General features: G+C 44.4%; 1 protein-coding gene across 1 annotated transcript in view; it reads left to right on the top strand.

The window, feature by feature from the left end:
* Positions 1 to 23,956, top strand: part of LOC115646756 (ras-related protein Rab-10-like) — a 53,626-nt gene that overhangs the window by 14,272 nt on the left and 15,398 nt on the right. The window contains 1 exon segment of the mRNA XM_030552996.1: positions 17,816 to 17,905. Coding sequence (XP_030408856.1) covers positions 17,816 to 17,905 — 90 coding nt within the window.

Below are 23,956 nucleotides of genomic sequence, written 5' to 3'. Positions count from 1 at the left end.
TGTCTTTAGTACTGAATATATTATTACTGTTCAAGTGAGTTCACGATGTACAAGAACTTTAATATTTAGACTATTTTAACATTCAGATCTAAAGGTAACGTAATACTCTGACAGTACATGCAAAGCTGAATAGAGAGATTCTCAAGGAAGACTACCAAAAGTTTAATTTACAAAGTCACTACATATTCAGTACAGATGGGGCTACACCAGAACTGTAGAGCACCTATTAACAGCATATTTATTGCAGGAAAATGACTTCAAAAACTGAAATCTTTTTTTAGAAGTTGCATAGAATTGCAGACAAAAGTGAATTTAGTACAATATTCCTTTCTTCTGTTGATTTGAAAGATAATTTACAGGCTTCAGAGATTGTGTGTAACTCTTCAGAAAGACTGAGAATTCCCTATACCTATATATATTATATGAAAAGTAATAACTATGCCCAAAATCCACTTGAGGAAACTTACCCACTACCTTTACCTACCTGAATGCCTTGAACAGGATTCACAGTGGGTACCCCAAATGGAATCTGAACCAGCATAATCTCTGTACATGGACACAGTGGCCCAGAGACTCACCTGTGTTAGGATTGCTTTGTATCAGGCTAGTGTCAGAAAGTGGCTCTGAAAACAGCATAACCAACCATGAAAGATGATCTCAGTTTAGGGGGATTCTGTGGTGGCATAAGAGTTGTCATAATGGCTCCTATGACATCCACCTTCTCTGCAGTCATTGTAAAGAAAATGACTTGGAGAAAAGGCTGTGGTCAGAGCTTCCCCAAGCCGTAGTGATCTTAGATTTTTGCAGTAGTCCCTTGGGGTCGTTAGCAGGGGTCCCAAATTACATCAACATTTAGGCTACACTAATTTACACCAGAAGCATGACCCTGCACCTAGCAGAATATGGAATGTAATAGGTACAACGAATGGGAGAGAGAGGCTCCTACGAATGGGATCCACAAAAGCCAGAATGATAAAGGCAGGGACCCACCTAATCTAGTCAATAGAAGATGCCACCTTTCTCATGGAGTTTGGCACCTAAGGGCAGGTCTACACTACCGCATAAGTCAATCTAATTTAAGTCTCTCAGGGGTGTGAAAAAGCTCCCCCTCCCCACCAAGCATTGCAAGTTTCGCACTCTCCCCATTGCTTTGTCAGTGGGTGATGCTCTTCCGCCAGCATGGCTTCCACTTCTTGTTGAGGTGTAGTAATTATGCCGATGGAAGAGCGCTGTCCCCTCCGCATAGCGTGTCTTCACCAGATGCACCGTAGCAGTGCCGCTGCATCAGTGTGCTGATGTAGTGCTGTAGTGTAGACTTGTCCAGAGTCTATGCTGCAGGGAGGTGCCTGTTTCTCTTTGCAATCCACAACCAGGAACCCCCTCTTCTGGAACCAGGTGGTTTAGGTGCTGCCTCATACTTGCAAGAATGAATTAGGCACCTGCCTAACTCCACACAAAGTGGCTGCCGAGAGGAAAAGAAAGAGAAGCAGGACCTCTCACACAGCATTTTTCCAAATGGTGAGGGTACTCACCTGGGTTGCGCGAGTCCTCCAGTTTGAGTACTTCACACTCTGATGGGGTGAAGGGATTTCAAGAGAGATCTGCTGCCTCTCGGTTGAGTGTCCTAACCACTGTCCTCTTAAGTGATTGTCACTCTTTTTCTGGCCTGATTATGATTTAATTTTTCAATTGTTTAATTATAGTGGCCTGAGATTTTGAAGGCTCAGTGAGGTGATTCTTTGAAACATCCAGGCTTAACTGATTGATTTTATATAAGAAAAGGAGGTGTTTGTGTGCTGCTGCTGCTGAGATCGAGCTCATGCAGACACAGGCAAACTACGGCCCGTGGGCCACATTCGGCCCGTGGGACCATCCTGCCCAGCCCCTGAGCTCCCAGCTGGGGAGCCTAGTCCCTAGCCCCTCCCCCACAGCCATGCCGCCGCGTGGGCTGTGCTCTGGCTCACCGCTCCCACTGGTAAGGGGGTGGGGAGCAGGAGGGTTAGGTAAAGGAGTGGGGGGTCCTTGGGGGCAGTCAGGGAGGAGGGAGTGGTTGGATGGGGAGGAGGTTCTTGGGGGGCAGTCAGGAGATGGGAGTGGGAGTCCCAGGGGGCCTGTCGGGGGGTGAGGATGTGGATAGGAGTCGAGAGGGCAGTCGGGACAGGGAGCAGGGGGAGTTGTATAAGGGGGTGGAATCCCGGGGGGCAGTTAGGGCGGGGGGTCCTGGGCAGAGGTGGTCCGGGGACAAGAAGCAGGGGTGGTTGGATAGGGGTGAGAGTCCCGGGGGGGCTGTCAGGGAGCAGGGGTGTGGCTAGGAGTTGGGGCAGTTGGGACAGGGAGCAGGGGGGTTGGATAGGGGGCAGGGGTCCCGTGAGGGGGTGGTCAGGGGACAAGGAGCAGGGAGGGTTGGATAGGTTGGAGGTTCTGAGGGGGACAGTCAGGGGGCAGGTAGTGGGAGGGGGTGGATAGGGGAAGGGGGCCAGGCTGTTTGGGGAGGCACAGCCTTCCCTACCCAGCCCTCCATACAGTTGTGCAACCTCGATGTGGTCCTTGGGCCAAAAAGTTTGCCCACCCCTGTACATACCATTTAAAAAAAAGTCAGGGGAAGTTCTTGAAATAACTTGGAAGTAATGCAGCTATTCGACCCTGCTCCACTAAAAGGTTGCGTGCGTTAGTTAGTTAGTTTTAGCATGTGTACAGCTCTTATAAACAGTAATTAAGGCTACATCTATCCTGTGAGCTAGGGGTATGCTTCCCCTGCTCGTGCACACATACTTGTGCTAGTTCTCATAGAGCTTGCCCACGTATAAACAGCAGTATAGCTGTGGTAACACAGGCACCAGCAGTAGAGGCATGGCTGAGCCATGCCAAGCACATGCCCCTGGTTTCAGGCAAGTTTGTATTTGGCACAGCTCAGCCATGCCTCCGCTGCCGTTACTGGTGGCGTCATGGCTAGTCTGCTATCTATACTTGTGCTAGCGCAATGAGAGCTAATGCGAGTATGTGTACACGAGCAGGGCAATCACACTACTAGCTTATATTGTAAACATAGCCTAATTGTCCCAACACCCCTGTGATGTAATGTCTCTGTAAAATGCTTACTTTGGTGCATAGTCTTATCTCCTAGACCTCCCTGATTTGTGTTACCGAGCTGCACTCCCTTATGGTTATATTGTAATGACTGCGGAACTGATGAGCTGGCTCCTAAGGAAATTGTGCGTAGAGTTGTTTGGGGATTTTTCAACAAACCTTTTCTTGCCAAAAAATGCCCATTTGTTGAAACTGAAACTGTTCTCAAACCAAGGTTGGTTTCAATGAATCTCCTGACTTGAATTATGCTTGGATAAAAGAAAGTTCTGAAATTGTTGTGACATTTTTAACAGAAAGTTTTACTTCCTAGAGTCAAAACAACTTTGATTTTGAATTTTTAGTTAATTTAGATTAAAGAAAAGTTTTTTAAAAGGTTTTAAAAAAGAAAAAATGTTCAAAATCTAAATGAAATGTTCTTCAAGTAGTGTGCATACAGATGCTTCTCCACTCTAGGTGTATGAATGCCTCTCTGTGCCTTTGATTGGAGATTTCTCATAGCTGTGTCTGTTTAGCCTGCACATGCATGTTAGTCAGTTTTGTGCCCCAGGATGCTGTTCTACAGCATTATGTGGGCAAACCGCCATCAGTTCCTTCTCAATTGCCTCAGCCTGAGATGGAGCTCTGACAGTAGTCCTTGAAAGAATGTGCCCGTGGCTTGCCAGATAGAGAACCTCTCTCTAAAACATTGAGGTCATTGGTATCTTGAGCTTCACCAGCTCTTCAATTAGGTACTTCTGAGGCTGCTGGTTCCTCAGGTGCCAGGGGCACAGCTAGATCTCAAGGCGGCAAAGCCATGGGCCTGGAGAGACCATCAGTACTGTTACCAGACTGGGGTGGCAAGAAGAGCTCTTCCTCTGTACCAAAAAAGCCCACTTGGGTACTGACCGTGCTTCCCTTGGAGCACACAAGAGCTTTGGTACCGTCAGTGACTGTGCTTGCCTCCGAGTGCCCAAAGCCTACATACTGATAACCCACATGGTACCGCAGGAATTCCAATTTCCCCAGGACATAGCTATATTTGAGACACCTAATTCTCCGCTACTCAGCTCTGAGATGCTGTCAGTACCGAGAACATCCAGATCGCCTGAACTTCGCCTGGTACCAGGCACTCCACCATTCCTGAGTGAACTTGAGGAAGAAGATTCTCATGAAGACCTCGCCTCGGTCTCTTACGTGTCAGTTCAGGGTTCTCCTCTTCACTCCTACGGCAGTCCCTTCCCAGAAGCCTCTGTTGAAGTTGCAACTGTTTGCACCCATTATTACCACCAACGCCTCACTCATATGAACGTCCTTGGGTGCTGCCTCCTATGCCTTATGTACCTCCTTCCATGCCATGTTGGAACCCCTGGGCAGCTTATCACCAATAGTTTTCCAGAGTGTCAAGTGTCACCCGCCATAGAGAGAAGCAACCTTTATCACCTACAGGAGGCTAGAGTTGTTGAAGGGATGTCTCCTATGACTAATATCTCCTCTTCCCCTCAGGATGAAGTAGTCATGCCTCCTTCTCTATCCCTGGGGGATGATTTTAAATATTTCCAGGACCTGGTCTAGAGACTCTCAGACTCCCTACAGATTCCCCTCAAAGAGGTGACAGAGCCTTATCTTAAGCTGTTCAGCATCTTCCACTCAGTGTCATCAGCCCCCATAGCTCTGCCTGTTGATGAAGCTCTGCTGGACCCAGTGAAGATCATCTGGCACACTGCAACATCTATTCTGTCCGTATGCGAAAGAGTGGATAAGAAGCATTACACCCTTGCAAAGAACTCAGAATTTTTATTTTCCCATCCCTCACCTAACTTCTTGGTAGTTGACGAAGTGAATGAACATGGTAGGCAGCACCATGCTAAAACCATGCCTCATGAGAGAGACCACAAGGGTCTGGATCTACTGGGGAGGAAGTCTTATTCCTCAGCCTCCCTACAGTTTAGAATTGCTGATTATCAGGCATTGATGGCAAAGTACAACTGGATGAATTATATCAAGCTGATGTCTTTCATGAAACTTTTGCCGACAGAACACAGGGAACCATTCCAGGCAATTATTGTAGAGGGTCAACTATTTGCCAGGACAACCCAAAAGCCTCCCTTGAGACTGCTGCTACCGCCTCCTGTTCAGTCGCTATGTTGGTGGTAATTAGAAGAGTTTCCTGGCTCCAACTCTCTAAATTCCCAAAAAAGGTTCAGAGTACAGTAGAGGACTTTGGTTTTGATGGGTCTAAGTTGTTCACAGATAGCACGTACGAGTCTCTGTGAACAATGAAGGCCTCTAGCGCTACCTTGTGTTCTCTATTTATATTATGTGACATGATCAGGCTAGATGGCTACAGGAGAGTGTTAGAAGGCAGATGTATTAGTCCCAGATAAAGTAGATCCCTTTTTCCCTGGGTAAAGTAACAAGGGCAGTTCCAGAACAAGCAGGAACTTGCTGGAATCAATTAAGGCAGGCAGGCTAATTAGGACACCTGGAGCCAATTAAGAAGAAACTACTAGAATCAACTAGGACAGACTGGCTAATCAAGGCACCTGAATTTAAAAAGGACCTCACTTCAGTTTGTGGTGTGCATGCAAGGAGCTGGGAGAAAGAGGCACTGGGAGCTGAGAGTGAGAAGGTGCACTGCTGGAGGACTGAGGAGTACAAGCATTATCAGACACCAGGAGAAAGGTCCTATGGTGAGGATAAAGAAGGTGTTGGGAGGAGGCCATGGGGAAGTAGCCCAGGGAGTTGTAGCTGTCACGCAGCTGTTCCAGGAAGCATTCTAGACAACTGCAGTCCACAGGAGGAGTTGACCTGAACTGTGGGTTCCACCAGAGGGGAAGGTCTCTGGGCTGTTCCCCGACCCACATGGTGGATCAGCAGAGACCGTGGGGATTGTTCTCCTTCCGTTTCCCCACACTAGCCGGTGATGAGGTTATCTGAGTAAAACAGCAGATTTGACCCACGAAAGTGGCCAAACTGAGGGCTTCCATGAATCTCTTAGGCAAGTGAATCTGCCAATAAGCACAGAACTCACCAAGGTAGAGGAGGAACTTTGTCACAACACCCACCTAGAAGAGAAAACTCAGCAGGTCTCAGAGAGCCTGCCATGTCCAGTTCCTTTACCTCCCAGAGAGCCTGAGTCAAACCAAAAGAGGCAGAGATCTCAGAGAAGGAAACCGTCCTCTTCTCAGCCTCCTTCCTCGCACTCGTCTACCTCCAAGCAGCCATTTTGACAGGTTGGTTAAGGGCCTGAATTACCATCCTCATCCTCTTCAGCTGCACCTATTCACCAGCCTTCCTCTCTTCGGCGGCTGCTTTCGCCACTTGAGGTGAGCCTGGGAGTCGATCACTACAGACAAATGGGCTTTGGAGATCATCACAAACTACATGATCCACTTTACTTTACTCCCACCAACGAACCCCCCCTTGTCCATCCCTTTTCAGGGTCCCTTCTCACAAGAGCATGCTTTGTCAAGAAATAGACACTCTTACATTTAGGAGCTATAGAACCGGTCCCCATGCAGCACAGAGGAAAGGGGTTTTATTCAAGATACTTCCTGGTACCAGTGAAGAGTGGAGGTTAGAGACCCACCCTAGACCTGAAACTACTCCACACCTGTGTGAAGGCACAGACATTCAAAATGCTGACACTTGCAGCGATAATTCCATCACTAGAACAAGGGGACTGGTTCTCAGCCCTCGACCTTCAGGATGCATAGCTCCACGTCACTGTCCACCCGTCCCACAAACAACTCCTGTTTCATGGTTGGCCATGACTATTTTCAATACCAATGCTCCCCTTTGGCCTGTCATATGCCCTAATGGTCTTCTTGAAGGTCAAATTGGTAGTAGCTGCACAGCTCCGCAGGAAAGGTATCTTAGTATTCCCTTGCCTGGATGACTGGTTGCTGAAAGGCTACTTCTTGGAACTGGTGTCTCGGGAAACTTCTGAAGCCATAGATTTCTTCTTCGAATTGGGCCTGCAATTAAACATACAAAAATCCACCTTGATCCCTGTGCAAAACTTAGAATTCATAAGAACACATTTTGATTCAGTAACAGCAAGCACCTAACTTCCTCTCCACAGATTTGTGGCTCTTTCCAATATAGCATACAATTCAGCTCAGCCCTCAAATCACAGTCAAGAACTGTGTTCAGTTACTACGACACATGGCAGCCACCACCATCATTACAGAATATGCCGGACTTCGAATATGCTACCTTAAAGGGTGGCTCAGAATTGTCTGTTCACCAACCAGACACAATTTAAATCTGCTTCTTTCCGTACCTACCTCTGTAAAACAATCCCTCAACTGGTGGAAAGACCATCACAATGTATGCACAAGAGTCCTATTTCCCCCAACGGTCATCATAACAATGGACACCTCTCTGCTAGGGTGAGAAGCTCATCTAGACACTTACACAATCCAGGGCAAGTGGACGTCAAGCTCCTGGATGCTAGACATCAAGCTCTTGGAACTCAGAGTGGTCAGATATGCCTGTCTCCAATTTCCACTGCTAATCAGGGGCAAACACCTAAAGATGATGACAGACAATATGGCATTCATGTTGTACATCAATCGCCAAAGAGGCACAGGATCCCCCTCCCTTTGCAACAAGGCTGTCAGGCTTTATAATTGGTACATATGCAACCAGTTCGCCCACACAGCAGTCTGTCTCCCAGGGGTTCAGAGCATGACTGCAGGTGCACTCAGCAGACTCTTCTCCCAAGACCACAATCGGGAAAGTAGATCTTCACATATTTTGTTAATGAGGCACCCCTCAGGTAGACTTGTTCACCACAGAGTCAAACAAGAAATGTAACCACCCTCCTTGAGGGGTGGATTGTATCACCAGTCCGTAGGGGATGCTTTTCACCTTCAGTGGTCATCAGCCCTACTGTAAACATTCCCAGCGTCTCCTCTGATAGCCAAAGTTATGCTCAAAATAAAGGAAGACAGAGCCAGAGTCATCCTAATAGTTCTGGACCTGGCCCAAACAAATATGTCTTCCTTACCAGTTACAGCTGGCTGTTTGCTGTCCGATAACTCTTCACACAGCTCTCCATCTTCTCTCCCAGGAGGGTGGGAAGATTTTTTCATCCCAAACTCACGGTTCTTCATCTCAAAGTGTGGTTGGTTGATGGCTCTCAGGATTAGAGACAGCCTGCTCAGGAGATGTAAAAAGAGAACTATTACACAACAAGAAACAGTCTATTTGGTACACATAATCTCAAAAATGGACACAGTTTGCCAGCTGGCGTGGCTGCAGACAGTTTCCGCCAATGACCACATCACTTTTGGATATACTGAAATACACACTAACTCTGAAAACCTCTGGTCTATCGATGAGTTCCATAGGGGTCCACCTGGCAGCCGTCACAGCTCTCTGGGTTATTCCATCTTTGCCCACCTGACCACAATGAGATTTCTAAGAGGGCTAGGAAACCTCTATTCACCAGTCCAACCTACTTCAGAATGGGACCTCAACCTGGTCCTTAAATGCCTCACAAGATAGCCAGAGGTTTGAAGGGCGATCTGCTCACTGCTATATTTGTCAATGAAGATGAGATTCATAGACTCATAGGTCAGAAGGGACCAATCTGATCATCTAGTCTGACCTCCTGCCCAAGGCAGGCCACAGAACCCCACCCATCCAATTTTATAACAACCCCTATCCCAGGACCGAGTTATTGAAATCCTCAAAATTGGTTTGAAGACCTCAAGCTGCAGAGAAAGCACCAGCAAGCGACCCGTGCCCCATGCTGCAGGGGAAGGCGAAAAACCTCCAGGGCCCCTGCCAATCCGCCCTGGAGGAAAATTCCTTCCCGACCCCAAATATGGCGATCAGCTAAACCCTGAGCATGTGGGCAAGAGTCACCAGCCAGCGCCCAAGAAGGAATTCTCTGCAGTAACTCAGTTCCCATTCCATCCAACATCTCCCCGCAGACCACTGAGCAGACCTATCTGGTGGTAATCCAAGATCAATTGCCCAAATTAACGATCCTATCATAACATCCCCTCCATATACTTATCAAGCTTTGTCTTAAAGCCAGGAAAGTCTTTTGCCCCCACTACTTCCCTCGGAAGGCTGTTCCAGAACTTCACTCCCCTAATGGTTAGAAACCTTCGTCTAATTTCAAGTCTAAATTTCCTAATAACCAGTTTATACCCATTCGTCCTCGTGCCTACATTAGTACTAAACTTAAATAATTCCTCTCCCTCCCTAACGTTAACCCCCCTGATATATTTATATAGAGCAAGCATATCCCCCCGCAGCCTTCTTTTGGCCAGGCTAAACAAGCCAAGCTCTTTGAGTCTCCTTTCATAAGGCAGTTTTTCCATTCCTCAGATCATCCTTGTAGCCCGTCTCTGAACCTGTTCCAGTTTGAATTCATCCTTCTTGAACATGGGACACCAGAACTGCACACAGTATTCCAAATGGGGTCTCACCAACGCCTTGTATAACGGTACTAACACCTCCTTATCCTTGCAGGAAATACCCCGCCTGATGCATCCCAAAATCGCATTTGCTTTTTTAACAGCCGTATCACACTGGCGACTCATAGTCATCCTGCTATCAACCAGTACCCCAAGGTCCTTCTCCTCCTCCGTCGCTTCCAACTGATGCGCCCCCAACGTATATCCAAAATTCTTATTATTAATTCCTAAATGCATAACCTTGCACTTTTCACTATTGTATTTCATCCTATTTCTATTACTCCAGTTTACAAGGTGGTTCAGATCTTCCTGAATAATATCCCTGTCCTTCTCCGTGTTAGCAATACCCCCCAGCTTCGTGTCATCCGCAAACTTTATTAGCACATTCCCGCTCTTTGTGCCAAGGTCAGTAATAAAAAGGTTAAATAAGATCGGTCCCAAAACCGATCCTTGAGGGACTCCACTAGTGACCTCCTTCCAGCCTGACAATTCACCTTTCAATATGACCCTCTGGAGTCTCCCCTTTAACCAGTTCCTTATCCACCTTACAACTTTCATATTCATTCCCATCTTTTCCAATTTGACTAACAGTTCCCCGTGCGGAACCATGTCGAACGCCTTACTGAAATCTAGGTAAATTATATCTACCGCATTTCCTTTATCTAAGTAATCTGTCATCTTCTCAAAGAAGGAGATCAGATTGGTTTGACACAATCTACCTTTACTAAATCTGTGTTGCAATTCGTCCCAATTACCATTGACCTCTATGTCCTTAACTACTTTCTCCCTTAAAATTTTTTCCAAGACCTTGCATACTACAGACGTCAAGCTAACAGGCCTATAGTTACCCGGATCACTTTTATTCCCTTTCTTAAAAATAGGAACGACATTAGCAATCCTCCAGTCATATGGCACAACCCCCGAGTTTATCGATTGCTTAAAAATTCTCGTTAACGGGCTCGCAATTTCACGCGCCAGTTCCTTTAATATCCTTGGATGGAAATTGTCCGGGCCCTCCGACTTCGTCCCATCGAGCTGTTCAAGTACGGCCTCTACCTCAGTTGCGGTAATATCCACTTCCATATCCACATTCCCGTTTATCATCCCTCCATCATCGCAAGGTTCCTCACTAGTCTTATTAAAAACTGAAGCAAAGTACTTATTTAGATGTTGGGCCATGCCTAGGTTATCCTTAACCTCCATTCCATCCTCAGTATATAGCGGCCCCACTTCTTTCTTTGTTTTCTTCTTATTTATGTGGCTGTAGAACCTTTTACTATTGGTTTTGATTCCCTTTGCAAGGTCCAGTTCAATGCGGCTTTTAGCCTTCCTCACTTTATGCCTACATGTTCTGACCTCACCAAGGTAGCTTTCCTTACTGATCCTGCCTTTCTTCCACTCCCTGTAAGCTTTCTGCTTTTGTCTAATCCCCTCTCTGAGTTGCTTGCTCATCCAGTTTGGCCTACAACTCCTGCCCATGGTTTTTTTCCCCTTTCTCAGGATGCAGGCTTCCGACAGTCTCCACAGCTGCGACTTAAAGTAATTCCAGGCCTCCTCCGCATTTAAATCCACTAATTCCTCCGTCCAATCCACTTCCCTAACTAATTTCTTTAACTCTTTAAAATTAGCCCTCGAGAAGTCAAAAACCCTAATCCCAGATCTACATTTGTTTATCCTTCCATCTAGTTTGAACTGAATCAGCTCATGATCACTCGAACCAAGGTTGTCCCCTACCACCATTTCTTCTACGAGGTCCTCACTGCTCACCAACACCAAATCTAAAATGGCATCTCCTCTCGTAGGTACTTCAACTACTTGATGAAGAAATCCATCCGCTATCACATCCAGAAAAATCTGACCCCTATTATTCTTGCAAGTACTCGTCCTCCAGTCTATATCTGGGAAGTTGAAGTCCCCCATAATCACACATTTCCCCTTTGTGTTTACTTCATTAAAGAGGTCTCTATCCATATCCCAATCAGATCCTGGCGGTCTGTAGCACATGCCAAGTACTATCTCAGGGGAAGCTCTAGTTGCTTTTTTACCCAGTGTGATTTTTGCCCAGACAGACTCTGTCTTATCCATTCCATCGCTTCTTATTTCGCTACAGTTAATTTCATCATTGATGTATAAGGCTACTCCACCACCTTTGCCTTTCTTCCTGTCTTTTCTAAACAGCACATAGCCTTCAATAACCGTGCTCCAGTCATGAGTACTATTCCACCAGGTTTCAGTTATCCCTATAATATCCGGTTTCACTTCCTGCACCAGTAACTCCAGTTCCTCCATCTTGTTACCTAGGCTCCTCGCATTAGTGTACAGACCTTTTAATTTTTGGCGTTTGGCGTCAGTGACATTCTTTCCCCTGTCGTGCAGAGACCTTTTACCACCAGCATCACCCGTTACTCTGGTTTCTACTCCACTATTCCTCCTTGGATCAAATCTTGGGACCGCAAGGGTATCCCCTCTCACTTTGTTTACTTTCCTCTCCAGGTTATATTCCGGCGTGGAGATCTCCTGAACATCTCCCAACCATCTCCCCCAACTTCCTAGTTTAAAGCTCTCTTGATGAGGTCGGCGAGCCTCCATCCTAGAATTCTATTTCCCTCCTTGCTTAGATGAAGTCCATCCTGAGCGAACAGTCGTCTATCCGTAAACGCTTCTCAGTGACCGTACATCCCAAAGCCCTCCTTATAACACCACTCCCTAAGCCATCTGTTGATCGCCATAATCTTGTCACTCCTTCGTCGCCCCGCTCTAGGAACCGGCAGAATCCCACTGAAGATCACCGGAGCCTCGATGTCTTTGAGCCTCTTCCCCAGTCTGGCATAGTCCTCCTTGATACAGTCCAGCGAGTAACTAGCCGTATCATTCGTTCCCACATGAAGGATAATCAACGGATTCTTTCCCGCTCCCGCTAAGATCGTATTCAGCCTCAGGTCCACATCCTGTATCTTAGCCCCTGGCAGACAGCACACCCTTCTGTTCTCCCGATCAGGTCTAGTTACAGGCCTATCTACTCTTCTCAGTAAAGAGTCTCCAATCACGTAGACTTGCCTTTTCCTGGCGACAGTGCGATTCTGCAGTCTATCCCCCACAGCAGGTGGTCGCAATTCCTTTCGATTTGTATTCGCCCTTACAGTCCTCCTAGGGCTCATACTTGGTGTCGCCTCCATTGACTCCTCCCCTCCTTCTGCAGGACTAGCTGCTCACCTCTTCTTCCTCGCCCTTTGTCCTTCAGCAGCCTGCTGTGCTCCATCTTCATTTTCCAACTCAGCAAACCTGTTCCTGAGTTCTATTTCTCCATCGCTGGCCCGTCTTTTCCTCTGCCTGGTTCTCCTAGTCACATGCTTCCACCGTCCACTTTCCTCACCCAGCAGCCCCTCCTCAGAGTCCTTTGGTCCTGCTTCTATCTGCTCGTCTGAGTTTGTCCCCTGTGCCTCATCATGTCTGTGTTCCATCATCTGCTTAAATCCCCTTCTAAACTCAGCCAGAGTTTCCACTTGCATCTCCAGTCCCCTTACCTTTTCCTCCAGCAGCTCTATCAGGCGGCACTTCATGCAGATGAAACTCCTTTCAGGTGCTTCCTCTAGGACCATGTACATGCCGCAGCTACCGCATCCGGTCATCCTCAGTGTGTCTGCACCTGCTACCTCCGCCTCCATCGTAGCGCTCCAACTCTGTGCCTGGCAATCCACGCCTCACACCGCACCGCAGGCCACCAACAAGTGTTGGGCTGCTGGCAGACCCCTGCCTCTTCCCTAGTCTGCCTTCCTGGTTCCTCTGCCTTGGTCTCCCCTGTAACCTCCCCCTGGAAACTCCCCTGTTAGCCGCTCTGTTCGCCGCCTCCTGTGCCGCTGCAGCTGACTGTGCCGCTGCCTGAGTGCCTGGCTCCTTATATAGGACCCCTAATCAGGTAAGCCCCGCCCCCAACTCAGGGTTCAGCCTCGCTCCCAGCACACAGCCCCTAGCAGCCTGCACACACACTCACTCACACACAAACACCATAAACTACACAAACCTGCTCCTCCAACAGCACTCCCACTGAAACTCCCCTGTTAGCCGCTCTGTTCGCCGCCTCCTGATAGCCATCTCATCAGCACGACGGGTTGGAGAAATAGGAGCCCTGATGGCATACTCCCCCTTCACGGGTGTTCTTTAAAGACAAAGTCATACTGTGGCCACACCCCAAATTCTTACCTAAGATTTCTTCAGAGTTCCATCTCAATCAGCCCATTCACCTGCCTATCTTCCACCCCAAACTGGATCCATATTGCTAGGAAGCACTTCTGCACACCCGGGATGTCAGGAGAGCCCTGGCCTTCTATCTAGTAGACAGAACAAAGCCCTTCAGAAAGATCTACAAGTTATTTGTCTCACTATCAGATAGGTCAAAAGGATCAGCTGTCTCTAGACATAGGCTTTCTAAGTGGTTATCAGGCTGCATTAACTCTTGTCACCAGTCTTGCAATATTCAGCCACTTTCGGATATATGCACTGATTCTACAAGATCCATCACGTCTTTTACTGCCTTCCTCAAGAACATTTTGATTATCGAAATCTTATAAAGCCACTTCTTGGACATTTGTACATTCATTCACCGAACACTATGTGACAATACATGATTCCGCCTCTACTACTGTGTTTGGCTCAGCTGTACTTTCCTCCATACAGGACTCGACTCTGAAGCCCCCTCTACCTTAGAAGGTACTGTTTGGTAGTCACCTAGAGTGGGGCCCCACAGAGACACTACTTGATGAAGAAGAAACGGTTACTCACCCTGTGCAGAAACTGTGGTTCTTTGAGATGTGTGTCCCTATGGGTGCTTCACTATCTGAGCTCCTTACCCTCTGCTTTGGAGTTCTTTGCCATAGAGCTTCGTAGTAGAGAAAGAACTCTACCACAGTTTGCCCACGCTGTGCTATATAACAACGACGTGGGGCAGGAGACTGACTAAAACTCATGCATGGGTGAAACAGACACTGCTATAAGAAATCTGCATTCATAGTCACAGGAGAGCTCTAGCTCACCTAGAGTGGAGCACTTGTAGGGACACACATCTTCAAGAACCGCCGTTACCGCACAGGGTAAATAACTTCTTTCGATTGACCCAAACTGAATTTTTGGTTGGTTGGTTCATTAACATTTTCATGGTCCTGATTTGGGGTGGGAAACATTTTCAAAAAAAAATTTTAAAAAAATTCAGAATGCACAAACTACTTCCTGCCCAGCCTTACTTGTGGCTGCAGTAGCTTCCTCAGTGGCCACTTCGGAAGTAGCACAGTCACAGCTGCTAATTAGTTAGGGGTCCATTTCCCTCACTCTCTTTTCCCCTCCCCACCTCATCTCCCAAAAGGTAGGGACTTCTGGCTATGGGTTTTTCAGTCCAAAGAGAGATTCCTGGGTAACTGTTGGAAAGCCCATGAATATCCTGAATTTTAGGAAAAATCCAAGGGCCATAGTCTGTGCAGGAGTAAATCAGCATAGCACTACTGATGCTGATTTTCACGAGCTAAGGATCTGGCTACAGAGTCAGATTTCAGCCTTAGCAATTCGTTAGTTTTGGAAATGAAAATCACTATCATCTATATAACTAACTGAAAAAAAAAAAAAGGTAGAAATTCAGCTTAACATTTAGTTTCCGAAAATGAAGGTATGGCCAGTGACTATCATCAGCTTTTTCAAACTTAAAAAAACAGCTATAATATTTGCAAAACACTTTGAGAGCATTGGTAGAAAGATGCTATAAAAATGTAAACTTATTAAATTAGCATACAAATAATAGATTTCTGAAAGAGCCATTGTCTTAAGCCTTTTTAGTTGTTACTTACGATTTGAATCTGTTTTGAAAGAACATTCCTATGGCAAGAATATTTATACTTTTTGTATATACAGAAATTAATTCATTTAAATCATGACTACCATATTTTACACAGTAAGTATTAATATTTCCTTTTGACCTTTTACTTCAAAGTAAAGTCAAATGTCATTAAAAATTTTAGATACATAAAATCTCTCAAATAAAATAATCAACTTATGTGATGTGTTTAAATTGTCTATTTATTATATCCTATTTTAGGGACTGATGTATGTAATTTTGTGTAGAAGAACCATTGACCTTAATGAGTAAAGCTTCAGTGCATTCTGAAACAGCCAGCATTTTGGTCTATTAATCCAGATTAGATTGATTCATTATTTTAGATCTGTACTTTGTACTCTTATGATGAGCTTACTTCATTTTAACACAACGTCATCTGCAGTTATGAAATGAGATGAGCTGACTCTAAAATGAGAGTGGATTAAAAAAATGAAATAGTGTACCCTCGTAATAAATAATTGTGCCTCATGCCATACTTTTCAAATGAAGCAACTTTGTTGTAAAAAGTGCAAGTAGACTAAAACTAATGATTCTATGATCTTTTAATGAATAAACATTCTTTTTTGCATTTCTCTGAAAGTGTGTGTGTGTGTGTGTGTGTGTGTGTGTGTGTGTGTGTGTGTGTGTGTGTGTGTGAGCGAGAGAGAGAGAGAGAGAGGAAGGGGTTGGATGTATATTCCTTTTTTGAATTGTACACACTAGCACTCACTTCGATATAACTTAAGTCGCACAAAGGTGTGAAAAAGCCACCCCTCTGAGCAATGTAAGTTACACCACCCTAAGCACCATTGTGGACAGTGCTGTGTCGGCAGGAGAGATCTGGGAGATGGTGTAATTACGCTGATGACAGAGCTCTCTCCCATCAGCATAGAGTGTCTGCACTAGCAGCGCTACAGCGGCGTAGCTACATCGGTCCAGCTGCGCTTCTGTAGCGATTCTAGTGTAGACTAGTCCTTAGATTTGTCGAAGGTCTCAGGAGTGATGGGTCTACAATAGACTGAAGTTTCTGTTTATCTATATATGTTAATCGTATTGGCTGCAGCAAAGCAAACTTCCCTAATTTTGACCTACTTGGGCCACCTCTGGAGATGGAAGGGCAACTCATTCTCCATGCCCATTCATTCCCTGGCCTCTTTTGATACTGACAAGCATTTTACTCAGTTGCAGTTATGATGGTGGTGTTTTGTAATCTGGATGCTGGTGAACTAGGGGCTGGACTGAAGCCATCAATTCTCTTCATTCAAGCCACAAAAAGTGGTTTAAAATGTCTATAAATATTACTTATTTCAGAACATGTGACAGTTGGCAAGTTCCAGGTTCTGTCACTGAACTTCTCACTTCCCTTTTTACTGTTTCAGATATGCACAGTTATGATGGCCTGGCCTAAAATAATATATAAGGTATCAAAGTATGTAACTTTGCTGGATTAGCTGGAAAACTGATGTAGACAAAGGATAGTAGACTTGATCTTGCTCCTTTTGTGGTTGATGAGGTTTTGCTATTTACATCAGTAAGAGTAGGATGAGATTATAGTTTCTTTTCTTAGAAGGTTTTGGAATAATCTAACTTTTATCATGGTGAGGTTGGACATTCTGGGCACAGTGCTACCATCTGATGTTGAAGAATAGAAGGTAGAGAGGGTACCAGGTGCCTCTTGTCTCACCCTGTGCGCTCAGGCAGTATGACAGCTCTTTCCATAGTACACAAGAGTGCTAAAAGGTAGACCTAAATAATGTGCCAGCCCATGCATCACATTCCTCTAAGGAAGCATTTCTCAAACTTGGGATGCCGCTTGTTTAGGGAAAGCCCCTGGCGGGCCAGGCCAGTTTGTTTACCTTCTGCGTCCACAAGGTTGGCTGATTGTGGCTTCCACTGGCTGCAGTTCGCTGCTCCAGGCCAATGAGGGACATACTGGCTGCCACTTTCAGCAGCTCCCATTGGCCTGGAGCAGCGAACCACGGCCAATGGGAGCCGCGATCGGCTGGACTTGTGGACATGGCAGGTAAACAGACCGGCCTGGCTCGCCAGGGACTTTCCCTAAACAAACGGTGTCCCAAGTTTGGGAAACACTGCTCAAAGGGGACTTGAACTGGGAGTTGGGGGCATTTCCTGCCTCCCAAATCATCAGCATCAAGCATTCATCAGAAGTTGGAGGCTATATGCCTTGTATCTTTTCAAAGGATAAGCAAATTGTACTCTACTCCATCACATTCTGCCACTCTGCATTACTCTACATTATGATGTCCTGTCCCAGTCAGTGGGATCCTTGTAGCTCTCTAGGTAGCATCTCTATCCTTGAAAAGATCAGGGAAAAGATTAACACTTTATTTCAGAGAAATAAAATGCTGAAGGTTAGAATGAAAAAAAGGGTGTGTATTTTGTTTTTTAAACTTCATGATAAATGTTAATATTTTTTCTCTTCTTTTGTCATTAGAAAGCAGATGACGAGGTGGATATAGTACTGTTGGGTAACAAGTGTGATAAGGAGACAGAACGTGTAATTCCAAAGCATAGAGGAGAAAAGGTAGGCATAGATCACTAGTGTTTTTTCTCCTAGCCCTGCAGAGTATTTTGGCATTTGAATGTGAACTCTGACCTTAAAAACTAAAATGTTCCTGAGTCCAAATATTTTGTTATGAATTGCTGCAAAATAATACTTCTTTAATATGTGAGCAGAATATGGCAAATAACTTTACTAGTTGCTATCTTTAGAACACTAATTACTATAAAAGTTTAACTTTAAAGCACTTTTATTGTATACTTTCTAGCATAACACCTGAAACTCTTTTATTTCAGAGTTAGACTTCAAAAATATTTTGGAGTCTGCATTTTCAGGTTTTGTTTTTAAGTGGGATGTTAAAATACAGTATTTATTTCATTCCACAGCATTTTTTCTAAAACATGATATATCAGTAATCTTCATCAACAGTATCTATGACTCTTGCATTGCTGTCTTTAAGGCATGATTTTCATTGTCTTGTTCACAAGACCGCAAGCAACAGAAAGTCTGGAGTTGCATTACTCTATTGTACCCCTTTGAGTCTATGAAATAAAAATATCACTTCCTTAACAATATCGCTTACTATCAATCAGTGAGAGGAAAAATAGGCCCAGCGACTGCAAATTTGGGTACGCAGAGGTCTTTTAGAGGGTACATCAACTCATCCACGTATAAGCCCATTTTTACAACAGGCTGCATAAAAAGCACTAGTGAAGTCAGTACAAAATAAAATTTCATATAGACAATGACTTGTATATACTGCTCTATATACTATACACTGAAATGTAAGTACAGTATTTGTATTCCAATTGATTTATTTTATAATGATATGGTAAAAATGAGAAAATAAGCAAACTTTTTCAGTAACAGTGTGCTTGTGACACTTACTATATTTTTCTGTTTGATTTTGTAAACAAGTAGATTTGAAGTGAGATGAAACTTGGGGGTATGCAAGACAAATCATACTCCTGAAAAGGGCACAGTAATCTGAAAAGGTTGAGAGCCACTGCTATATGTAGGGCCCTACCAAATTCATGGCCATGAAAAATGCATCACGGATTGTGAAATCTAGTCTCCCACCATGAAATCTGGTCTTTTATGTGCTTTTACCCTATACTATCCAGATTTCATGGGGGAGACCAGCATTTTTTAGACTGGGGGTCCTGACCTAAAAGGAGTTGGGGGGGTTGCAAGGTTATTTTAGGGGGGCCACAGTATTCCTACCCTTACTTCTGGCTGCCTACAGAGCTGGGTGGCTGGAGAGTGGTGGCTGGTGGCTGGACGCCCCGCTCTGATGGCGGTGCCTCACCAGCAGCAGTGCAGAAGTAAGAGTGGCAATACCATACCATGCCACCCTTACTTCTGCACTGCTGCCTTCAGAGCTGGGAAGCTAGAGAGTGGCAGTGCTGGCTGAGGGTCATGTCATTCTTACTTTTGTGCTGCTGCTGGTGGTGGCTCTGCCTGCAGAGCTGGTCTTCAGGACAGCAGCCTCCGCTCTCCAGTTGCCCAGCTCTGAGGGCAGCACGGCCGCCAGCAGCAGCGCAGAAGTAAGGGTTGCAGTACTGCAACTCCCCATAAAATAACCTTGCAACCCTCCCACACACAGCTCCTTTATGGGTCAGGAACCTTACAATTACAGCACTGTGGAATTTCAGATATAAATAGCTGAAATCATGAAATTTACAGTTTTAAAAATCCCATGACCATGAAATTGACCAAAATGGACCATGAATTTGGTAGGGCCCTTGCAATAGACCAAGGAATCTCTCTGGCACCCCTGCTGCTGTTTCCATATGTCAGAGGCAACCACTTAACATGCTACTCTCTCTCATTGAGTATGCAGTGCTGCCTACATAAGTGGTCGAGTTTGTGATCCACTGTCTTGAGAGAGCAAGATGCAGGGTCTTTTCCATTGAGGGCTCCTGCTGTTGCATCTCTCTTCCTCCATTTGTTCACTGTAGCTTATCTTTGGTATCCTTCATAGTGGGACTGAATTCTCTTTTTATTGTTGTGGTTTTATCTTATATTTGGGGTTCCATTGTTCTTTGCACTTTTGGGAGTTGGACTGAGGAAGGTTCTAATTTGTAAATAAATAGCACTCCAGCTATAATCAGCAGTATGTTTATTCTGTGGCCATGGAATTTGCTGCATGTTGAATTTTGTTTCCAAATCTAAGTTTTTTTTTCTGTACTTTTTAAAGTTATTTCTAGTCTTAATCTTTTTGTGAAAACGTGAATGGAAATGTTGTCTTCCTAACTGTGCAGACAGCCTGCAGCAATAACCCTAAGACATGTACTAGCTGTTCCATTCATATCAATTGATTTTAACAATGAATTATAAATAGGGTGACCAGATGTCCTGTTTTTATAGGGACAGTCCTGTTTTTTGGGACTTTTTCTTATAAAGGCGCCTATTACCTCCCACCCCGTCCCATTTTTTCACAGTTGCTATCTGGTCACCCTAATTGTAAAGAAGATGTGCCAGATCCTCAGGTAGTGTAACAGGACAAAGTTCCACTGAAGTCCTGGACCTACGCAGATTTGTGTTAGCTGAGGATATGGCTAGAGAGTTTTAAATTTCAGCATTGTTAACCCTTTTGCTGCCAAACATATTCTCAGACATATCTAGGTAAAGTACTTATCCCACATTACCCAGATCACCTTCCGTGCCTTCTTATGTAGAGCTGATACACAAAAATATGGCCTTTTGACCAAAAGGAGAATTTCCATGGAAAATTTTTGTTTTGTTGAATTTCTGGGCCTTTTTTTAATGAAAAAACAGAACATTTGGGGTTTTCAAAAAGTGAGACTGGAGGGTGGTTTTATTTTTCTCATCTTTTTCTTCCATTTTTTTTTGATCTTACGTTTCTAGTACAGATTCTGAGAAATTTCAAACATGAACGTTTTGATAGTTTTTTAGAAAATGTTCATGAAATATAAATAGCATTTTTTTGGCTGGCTTTGTTCTCAGATGCCCAAAGCCCCAGCTGCCAATACCTGCAGCTTCTCCCTAACCATTTCTGCAGTGTGCCAACATACAAATCTGGAAGCATGTGGAAAACTGAAAATGTGAGAACTATGTAAAATGTATTGAAAATCAAATTGAATATCGCAGTCAGTACAGTAGTCCCTGTATTAATTTTTTTATTTGCTTTCACACTTAAATTAAAAAACATGTTTTGTTTATCTAAGTGGAGCTGCCTCAAAATGTCCATATTGATGTACTACTGTACCTCAAACCAAAGGGCTATGCTTCAAAGTACACAAGTCCTTGGGTGTAGTTAAGATTGCATAATCATTTATCTTATAACCTCTGGGTGCAACTTGTTAGAAAGGGAGTAAGAATAGTGGAGCTCTGTGGGGGGGCACACAGGGAGAAGTATGCTGTATCTTTTAAAGAACCGTAGCAAATTACTCTCTCAGAACCCACTGGGAGATCAGGGAGGCACATCCTGATATTGTGGCTATAACTCTCAGCATACACTGGCTTTTGCTGCTGAAAATTATATGCATGCATAAGGTTTATAATCAGCCTTTATCTCATTCATAAGGTGGACACTCCATCAGGCAGGGTGAGCACCTTATATGAGACAGGGTGTTTTGTTAGCATTTAACCAATTTTTTCAGATTATGAAATTCTAAAGTAATAATAGTAATAAATAAATAATGTCATTGTGAACAGTATTGCAAGCTGTATCTTTTAAAGTGCACAGTTCCCTTATTCATTATATACCTTGAATTTGAGGATTTTCATGGACTTTGTCTAGCCTGCACAGAGTAGTACAAGATGTGCTGTGTGTGTTTACATACCATTTTAAACAAAGTGATCATGTAACTGGAGTTTATTATAATGCATATACACAAGGGGGCAGTGTTAAGGTTTCACAGACTGTTAAATATGGTATTTTCTGACTTCTGAATGCTTAACCCTGCAACCATATATTTCTTTTAACACTTTATTTTTTAATAAATCATTACCTCTTCACCAGCCAGTCTGCTCCCTAGATTTCTCCTGTGTTTTGAAGCCCTCTTTAGTTATACTAACTGTTGCTTTTTCTAATATGATTTCAAAGCTCTAGAGAATCCTGAATGAGTCAGTTGGTGAAAGGTTCCATAAGCAAGGAAATAGCTGACACTGTCCACTCACTCCACTGTCACTGTCCACTTCTTTTAAAAAGAAATGAAAAGAAAATCGTAGAATACCAACTCTGCCAATGAGTGATTCAAATACATCTATTTTATACTACACTCAGAACTGCAAGCCACAAGAATTATTCCTTTGCAGAATCCCGCAGGGAGGATTTATGAATCCTGCAAGATTCTCCTGTATGTTGGCTCTTCCTGAAGTACCTCAAAATTCTGGACACATTATCCCATTTTGTAGTAGAAAAACCCAATTTCATTGAGAGAATTTCTTATGAAACCATTTGATTTTGTAATTCTCTCACTTCTGCCACTCGGAAGATGACATTATGTCAGACAATTTAATCTTGACAGTAGTTTATATTACAAGTAAGTTTCTTTTTTTGTGGTCATTCATTTTGACAGAAATTTTACCTTTTTAAGAAGCAAAACTAGTAACATTATTTCTCTTTCTCAAGAGTAAATAAATTCTTTCCCCTGAATCAGTGATTCTCAACCAGGGGACTATACAGGTTTCCAGGAGGAACAACAGCTCATCTAAATATTTGCCTAGTTTTACAACAGGCTCTAGAGCCCTGCAGCGGGACGGGGATCCTGCAGGTCTTGCAGAACCCACTGCCATAATAACAGGAGCAGAATAAAATTTCAACAAACAATGTGGGAGCAAGTGCGAGTGGGTATTGCAGGACGGGAGCAGGATTAAAAAAATAGTCCTCCAGCACCATAAACAATATGAATTCCCCAGCCAGCAGCCACCACTCTTTGGGAGCTCTGAAGATGAAAGCGCCAGCAGCAGCACAGAGTATAGGTGGCAATACTATACCATTCCATCCTTACTTCTGTGTGGGTGCTGGTGGAGGTGTTGACTTCAGAGCTGGGTGGCTGGCCAGCAGCCGCTGAATGACAAGGTTCACAAGTGAAAAACAGGCTCAAGTATCACACTGAAGTGTAAGTACAGTATTTACATTCCAGTCAATTTATTTTATAATTATATGGTAAAAATGAGAGAGTAAGCAATTTTTCAGAAACAGTGTGCTTTGACACTTCTGGATTTTTATGTCTGATTTTGTAAGCAAGTCATTTTTAAGTGAGATGAAACTTGGGATACGCAAGACAGATCAGACTCTTGAAAGGCGTAGAATAGTCTGGAAAGGTTGAAAACGACTGCTCTAAATTGTTGTTTTTTTATTGTCTTCAATATCCTTATAACTCATTGACCATAACTTTTTACACCAGTCCAAGCACAACATACAGCCTAATGCCTTCTGGCATTTTCAAGTGTGACTTTTGAATTTTGAGGGAAGATGAGCAGATTAGCATTGTTGCTTCCTGCACCCCTAAACATAATTTATTTTGTTTATTTTTAAAAGGAATGTAATCTGAGTTGTAACTAGAACTGGTTGAAAAGCATACATAATTGCCAACAGTTGACATTTTTTTTCCAATGGAGAATCTTCCAAATGAGCTTGAGGTCTGGGAGCTACTAAAGGTATGGCTACACTCCAATTAGACACCTGTGGCTGACCCGTGCCAGCTGATTTGGGCTAAGGGACTCGGGCTAAGCGGTTGCTTAATTGTGATGTAGACGTTCAGGCTCAGGCTGCAGCCCAAGCTCTGGGACCCTCCCACTTTGCAGGATCCTAGAGCCCAGTGTCCAGTTTGAGCCCGAACATCTACACCACAGTAAAACAGCCCCTTAGCCTGAGCCCCAGGAGCCCAAGTCAGCTGGCACGGATCAGCCACAGGTTTTTAATTGCAGCGTAGTCATACCCTGAGCCTCACAGGATTTTGTGTAACACTGTAAACTTCATTGTTCTCTGTGAGTGGGATCCTGTCCCTCAGTTCCATGCATAGAAGGGAAGTCTGCACATGGACCTCTCTTTACTGCATGGAAGGGAATGGGGATAGACTTTTTTTGACTGCACTGTTCTTG

The sequence above is a fragment of the Gopherus evgoodei genome, chromosome 2 (genome assembly GCF_007399415.2).
Source record: "Gopherus evgoodei ecotype Sinaloan lineage chromosome 2, rGopEvg1_v1.p, whole genome shotgun sequence".
Classification (NCBI taxonomy): Eukaryota; Metazoa; Chordata; order Testudines; family Testudinidae; genus Gopherus; species Gopherus evgoodei.
This window is presented reverse-complemented; position numbering and strand designations above follow the sequence as displayed.